We start from the raw sequence: 7,854 nt of genomic DNA, 5'->3' as shown, positions 1-7,854 counted from the left end.
TGAAAGATTATTAATATATTAATATACCTGCTTATACCTGCCACTACCTGCCACCCAGTAGTCATGCCAGGAAAAAAATAGACAACCCAACATTTGCATTTTCTACAGGCTTTCATACTGTATGGGTAAATTTTTAAATATTTTTTTTTTTCGGTTTTGGATTAAATATAGCCTGGCCAGGAATTTTTCAGTCAACCTATATACTAAAATAAATATAAAATAATTTTCGTCCATTAAGCAGATGGGTGAAGTTCGTCTCTATTTCGGATCTCCTACTAATTGTCCTTATATTAAATATTCTTGAAATTATTATAAATTAATATTTACAGTATGTAATAAACTGCTTCTTGTTGCGTCGTTGACTGTGATGTTTATGTATTTTTAAAGATAAGCATTGTTAAAATATATGAATACATCGGTTGTATTGTCAAGTAAGTACAGTGCGTTCAACGTTAGAAGCTACCAGACGTAAACAATGTCCATCATTTAAGCGTAGCGACGGCGGAACCAACAAAATATGGTCTATCTCTTTCTATCTTGTTTGTTGCTATCTGCTGCACGGCTTTCGGCTAGGGATAGGCAAGGTCAAATGAGACTATAGATGGGTTTGAAAACATTCGGACGGCCCTATGATTTTGTAGTTATTTATTTTTCTTTTATTCCGTGTCCTGAAACGATACACAGATTAAATAAATATACAATCAAGAATAACTAATTGTTCGTTTAGATAATATAATTATATAAGATTTAATACTTTTTAAATAGTAATTATCAACATATAAATTTATTTTACATTTTAAAAATTAGTGTAAGTAAAAAAGGTTACAAAACCCTGCATTGGCGAATGACTTGTCATTTGGTTTGTTTGCGTCTGGTATCTCCTTTCGTTGAACGCACTATAGATCTAAGTTGCTTATGTTGAATTAATTTTTAAAAGTTGCCATTCTACTCATCCCCGATTTTTTTTTTTATGTAGAACAATATGTTTTAGATACTTCTATTGAAATATAAAACCAATTTAGTTCCTTTCGAATCAAGTCTAATGTAATGTGAACTTCTAATAATTAATTTAAACTTAACTTACAAATGTAGTTTAATATCGATTTTTTTTTTAATTAGAAATGTTTTGAAAATTATCATCTGATATGTAGATTCTAAGTACCAGTTGTTAATTATAGTTGTTTTTATATTACATTTTATAAGATATTACCAAAGAATTAATTTTTTAAATAATTTTAAACTGTTGTAATAATGGTTTATTTTTCTATTTCTGTATACAATAATTTAGAGTTATTTTATTATTTATTTTTAATATTCCGAATTATTCTAAAATGGTGTCTTAAAAACCAGTTGTAAACTTACCAAATATTAAAACTTTTTTTTAGAATTTACTAAAAATAATGATAATCCTATGTTAATATTTATTTGTACCTACTGATAAGTATATAATCTCTCGCTTTTTATAATCTGCTTTAATACTAAAGGGCCGGTTTCACGTGTTGTGGATGAAGTTTATCCTGCAGATAAGTTACGAATTGACTTTAACAGCAAGAGGCAGAATAGGCCATTAGGACCTTTTTCTCCTCAAGTAATAAACTACAACTTCTAGATTCACATTTGGGAATAGAAATATTTCATAAACCTGCTGAAAATTGCAAATAAAAAATGATGATTTGTATCGGAAGTTATTGTAAACTATTGTGTTTGAAACAGGGATGCCAAAATTTCCATACAATTTGACCTGAACTATCTGGATCCAGATAAATTTTTAACAGTTTTATTTGGAATTTTCAGCGGCGAAATATAATGGAATTCGAAAGTAATAAAGAATAATATATGATAAACCTTTATCTGTTGGATACCGTTATCCGCAACCGGTGAAACAGGACCTTACGTTACCTATTTTTATAGATTTTATGAGGCGATTTAGGTAGTTAGTGTATACTAGAGGCATTGGAAATAATTGACCGTATACCTCTACATGATACAATACAGCCTGTGATGTTACCGTGTTGATAATTGACAAGTATTCTAAACAAACAAAGTATTGAAATAAATTTACAATAGCTATTATAACAGTGATATTAATTTAATAAGGATAAAAAGCGTCGTCTGCAAGTATAATTTATATTCTTATATGATTAAAATTACATAACGAATATTGTGATAAAATTATAAAATTGTTTTGTTACTTAATATTTATTATAAATGACTCATTGCATGTATGCCATTTGATACATCAGTTTATGCCATTAAAGTAAGTGCATGTCATTTACACCACGTAATATGTTTTCTCTCGATAAGATTAGTCATTGATAATCTTATCTTAATAGATATATATAAATTACGCGTCACGCTGTTTGTTCGCGATGGACTCCTAAACTACTTAACCGATTTTACTCAAATTTGCACACGGTGTGCAGTTTGATTTGATTTAATTAATTTTGATATAATTATGTAATTCATATATTTAAGAAAAAAAAATAAGGCGATACGAAGTTCGTAAGGTCAGCTAGTGTTGTATAAAATAATATTGCGTCATCTATTTCCTTACATTTGGAAAAGTAATCATACCAATTGTATAATCAGATTTTATTCATAATGTCATAAGCTTAAATTTTTTTAATATGTCCCTATAAAAATTGTGTATATTTTTTTGTCTATATTACATTTTATTTATTTTATATTGTTTATTTTGTATTATTATTTATTAGTTATCTTTAAAATTTAGCCAAAAATAAGTAAACAGATTGTTTTATGTATTATTGTGTTCATATGCATTTTATAAATTTATTATTATTATTTTATATTACGTTACAGACAATAAAATTTCATAATTTTTGCATGGTAAGCATGATTTGCAAAATGTTTTGTATCATTTTATTTAATTATTATTGCTGTCGACGGCAGAGTTAAATATATAAAATAATGATGGTATAATAAAAATGTAGCTATATTTGACGATGAGTTGACACAATACAGGCTGTTACGCTGGTGGTCGTAGATTCGCTCTCCGCATAATTATGACAGTTTATGTAGGTCAAGTTAAAGGTCATACATACATTTGTTATATTATGTTAGTGGACCCCTGGAGTAAATGCTACTAGGGGCCGTTGTGTGAAGCGTTTGTATTTGAAAATGTTGTACCTATATGTTTAATGTGATATAATAAATACGACTGAAAAACATATTGGTGCTTTTTATTATGAACTTTACAATTTACCCTGGTGTTAAGTATGTAATTATTTATAAAAGTAATAGCTTTTCAGCTACATTTGATACAAAGATAAAAATCTAAAAAAAGCAGTTAAAAGTGAAGGTAGTTTATAATAAGTATAGTTCGCGTCATGTAAAAAGAACGCTGGCCTTGAAGCTGCGCAGAAGCGATTTATCGGTCTATTTGGTGGTACGGGGTAGGGGACGGGAGTGTTTATCACGTGTCGCATGCTTGCCGGTGTGCTATTGGTTGACAGCGGTTGACAGTTCGACGTCGATTCAAATTATTATCGCGCACAAAAGTTTTAAATTACGTAATAGTTTTACATAGAGAAGTGAGAAAAATTATTTATAATATATAATTCGCGTCATGTAAAAAGAACGCTGGTTGTCAAAATGCGCAAAAGGCGATTTACAGTGCTGCCAACTCTTGAAAAAACTTTTTCGTACTGTCCATTTTTTGAAACAATCTTATTTGGTAAACAAACCACTGTCAATCGTAATTCACGTTTTTTCGGCATTTATCACTTACTTTCACAACACATTAGCATAAAGACACTTGTAAAGCTCCATTTACTATTTATATAACTAAAAAAAAATATCAATTTATCATTTTAAATACATAAAAACTATTAAGATACGAATATCGAGAGTACAGATAATTAATATTTTTGAATACGACATTTCAATAAAAGTGATAATTATTATACTTATTTAGTCCGAAGTATTCGTACCGGTATTTTTATTATTTTTAATGTATCTACCAATAATCATTATGGGAAGCCGCGAGTGAAAGCCTAATTAAAAAATAAAACAATAGTACTTTTGTGCGCGAGTATACGCATGCGCAAACGCACCCCCTCCATTTTCCTTCAGCGTTCTTTTTACCCGACTGCCAAGGAAGGGTTATTACATGACGCGAACTATACCTACGCAAAAAAAATCACAAACGCGTCAATACTTGAATTTTAATTTGTTTTTTTTTTACGTGTGTGTGCATATCTCTTCTCTCTATATTAGGTGATTGTTCTAGCATAGTCCATTTGTAAATAAATTATTAACAATATTCTTGTTTATGTATATAGTATATTTAGTGCTTGTGTTGTTTTAGATTCATAGATTGATCTAAACTACCTACTATTTTGGCAGTCTTCAAAATTCTATTGAGGTTGTTACTTATAATTCACCGAACAATCTCCGTCGTGTCTTCTCCATCTTACGTGACATTGGCGAATTCATCTGTGCTATTCGGCACTAGTGAAAGCCATTAACTCTAAATTCATTCATTCATATCTCTTCTCTTATTTTTTCATTTACGAGCAAAGACAATTATTATTGTAACTACTGTACTAAGAAAAGTAATATATTACTAGGTGTTTTATAAGAAAAAAAAAATTGTTAATAAAATATAGTTATTTTTAATAAAACACATGAATTTTGGTTGTATTCACTTTGGTTTTTATTTACATATACACATTTGTTTACTTAGCTCTACATTATAATTAAATAAATATTGCTGGGCAAACATTCACTTTATTTTCAACATCAGCTGTAAATGCAATTTTATTATAAAATTAATTTGTTTAAATATTTTAAACAATTACACAATCAAACGATGATAACATTCCTTTCAAAATAAGTAGAAGCTTTATAAAAATTAAATGTATTTGTATATCTAATCTGATTCCCATCAAAAATTATCTGGCCTCGTTTTAAAAATGAATCTATGGCACAGTTAAATTGAAATGTTAAAACTTATAGTAACAGGTAAATAGCTTTTAAAATGACCTCTGCTGTATACAAAAAAATACAATGCTATTGTGAAGGTCTTATGATACATCGCAGTGTAAACCTTGAAAGTAAAATTTAATTACATTGATTCAATTCATAATTTATATAATTGTCTAGTACACTCAAAATACTCTTTTAGAATGATTTATTACATAATTCCACTAAATAACATCTTTACTATATCTTAGAGAGGAATACTAGCACTTAGGACCTGTTTCATCAGTTGTAGGTAACGCTATTCGACGGATACTGATAAAATAGATTTTGACAGCAGGAGGTAGAAATAACCAGTAGGACATGTTTCTCCTCAATTAATAAACAGCAACTTTAAGATTAAAATAATATCTCAAAAACTGTAGAATTCGATGGTAGAAAAGAATAAAACATCAAAAATTTTACTGTTGGATATCGTCAACTGTCAAATTGGGTTATCCACAACTGATGAAACAGGCCCGTAATGTTATTGAAGTTAAAGAACCATACGTGTGCTTGACTTACTTAAATTGTGTCTAATAATTTAATTAGCGGTTTATTCTAAATCTTTGAAAACTTTCTTTACATCATTGAATACTTCCTCTGGAGGCACTTCAGCATTGACCCTACGTACAAGTCCTTTTTCGTCATAATGATTAATTATAGGCATAGTGTCATTAAGATACGTGTTAAACCTTTTCTTGAGACTTTCGAGGTTATCGTCAGAGCGGCCGCTGCCCGCTGCGCCTCGCTTCAAACACCGTTCCGTACAAATATCTCTCGAACACTCAAAGAACAGCACGAAAAGTAATTTAGTTTTATCAGACATGACGCGCTCCCATCCTTCTAAGTTATTTTTATTTCGAGGAAAACCGTCTATCAAAAATCTTGTCTTGCCTGATTTTTGAATAGCGTTGTGTATAAGCGAACATGTAACCTCGACCGGAACTATTTCGCCGTTCCGGATCTTCTCCTCGATCATTTCACCATACTCAGAACCTGGCCTCTGGCGCTCCTCGCGTAATAAATCGCCAGCAGACAAATGTACAAAACCAAATTCCTTGGAAATTAGGGAACACTGTGTTCCTTTACCGGCACCGGGAGCTCCGAGAACAAATACAACTTCAGGCAACATTTTGGTGATATAATCCGATAACTGTCGGATACACCTATTCCACATGAATCTTTGAGACTTAATAAAATTATTTTAAGTTTAAAAACATGCGCACTGCTGCGACCTTGACGAGTTCGATTTGATGTATATATCTGACATGACTAGTGATGAGCAATTGGGCAAGTGCGGTATAAAAATGTAACTGAATGTTTGGAATTTCGTATACAAAACGTAAATTATAGCAATAACATTTTATTGTGTAGTTTTTTTTTTTTTTGTTTACCTATTTGGTCAGTTTGTTTGTTAAATAAAACATACAGCAGTGTTACGTATAGTAATAATATCACGGAAGTAATGTATGAAAATATATTTCTTTTAAATTTGAGCTATACATCACTAACCTGAGACATCTCATATAATTCATATATCTTTCTCCATACTTTTACAAATTTACAACTTCACTGGTTCAATATTATTAACTGGGGTATCACCATTGTTATAGCACTTCAAATCTGTTGTGATAGTTTTCTTGTACATAGGTAATTACAAAAAATCTATACACTTCAATCACTAGTAAATGAAGAACCATTTGTGTTTATAACTTTATATCCACCAAAGTCACCGTAAAACAAAAAAGTATTCCTAAAATCTTAAACTATTTAATGGATACGACGGATTTTGGCGTTGCAGACTGTAATTATGATTAATTAAATTTATTCAATTTTGTTGTGCACAACTAGCTTGACAACCCTAACTACAATACAAAATGCTACTAAAATATATTATCAACTAGCTGTGCCCACGTTTTCGTCCTCGTGGAATAGTGACGTTTTATATTTTTTTGCTATATCTTTTTTACATTTGTTTACTTTGGATTATAAGCACCCGCTTAAATTGATGAACAGATTGACATGAAACAAACATATGTTAAGTAAAGCTTACCACAATATACTAGTGAAAACCAAAATCGGATAACAAAAATTCTAACAATCATTGTTTTGGGTGCTATTTGCGTTGATTAAGGTAATAATAATTATTTTTCCTCATATATTTTCCATGTACAGACAGCGATCAGTTTCATTTTTATTATAAGTATGGATTGTTCAAAAACGATTTGAATTATCTTGCACGACATCAAGCACATCACTAGCTATATGACACTACATTTACTAGGACCTTTCCTCATCCTCAATTAAGTCAATGACGAAGCGTTACTAAATTGCTTCACGATTTATGTAAAAAACTGTAATTAATTAGTACTGTATTAATTAATAATTAAGAATAAACTAACATTTACTGAGTAGTGCGGCTTCACTCGTATTTGTGCCCTGTATTTACGTCAACTTAGTTTTGTATTACAGTCACTCATTTGCTTCTAATTAAATTGAGACTTCCTGTTTGTATTACGTATGTACCATTACTTAACATAGGCCTCTTTCTCAAGAGCTCAGCGTGTTAGTGGGTATTATTATCCATGATAATGATCGCTATCAGATCACAATAATAACCGGGTTCGACTGAACAACGTACTGGAGACGCGATGGAGTGAGAATTTATAATAGGTGCAAACCTTGACATTTTCAAACTTAATTTTTAATTTACATTGTAAATAGTACTTGAGAAGTTTCTTAATTAGGTTATTATATTTAGAAAAAAACAACCAAGTTATTGCTATGTATTTTTATTTATTTTACACAAAATAAATATTCATTTTATTAGTGCTAAAATACTGTGCGAAACCTGCAACAAACGGAAATAAA

The 7,854-nt window shown here is 30.1% G+C and overlaps 1 protein-coding gene across 1 annotated transcript; it reads right to left on the bottom strand.

Annotated features, from left to right (window-relative positions):
- Positions 1–4,614: 4,614 nt before the first annotated feature.
- Positions 4,615–6,238, bottom strand: LOC123661480 (UMP-CMP kinase). Its single transcript, XM_045596435.1, has one exon. The coding sequence runs from the start codon at positions 6,158–6,160 to the stop codon at positions 5,537–5,539; it is 624 nt and encodes a 207-aa protein (XP_045452391.1). The 5' UTR covers positions 6,161–6,238; the 3' UTR covers positions 4,615–5,536.
- Between the last annotated feature and the right edge of the window lie 1,616 nt (positions 6,239–7,854).

The sequence above is a fragment of the Melitaea cinxia genome, chromosome 17, assembly GCF_905220565.1.
Source record: "Melitaea cinxia chromosome 17, ilMelCinx1.1, whole genome shotgun sequence".
Classification (NCBI taxonomy): domain Eukaryota; kingdom Metazoa; phylum Arthropoda; class Insecta; order Lepidoptera; family Nymphalidae; genus Melitaea; species Melitaea cinxia.
Note: the sequence above shows the minus strand (reverse complement) of the source record. Positions and strands in the feature narration are given on the sequence as shown.

What these genes read in the sequence shown, in the direction of transcription:
- LOC123661480 (XM_045596435.1), bottom strand. Translation starts at nt 6,160, where the DNA reads ATGTGGAATAGGTGTATCCGACAGTTATCGGATTATATCACCAAAATG.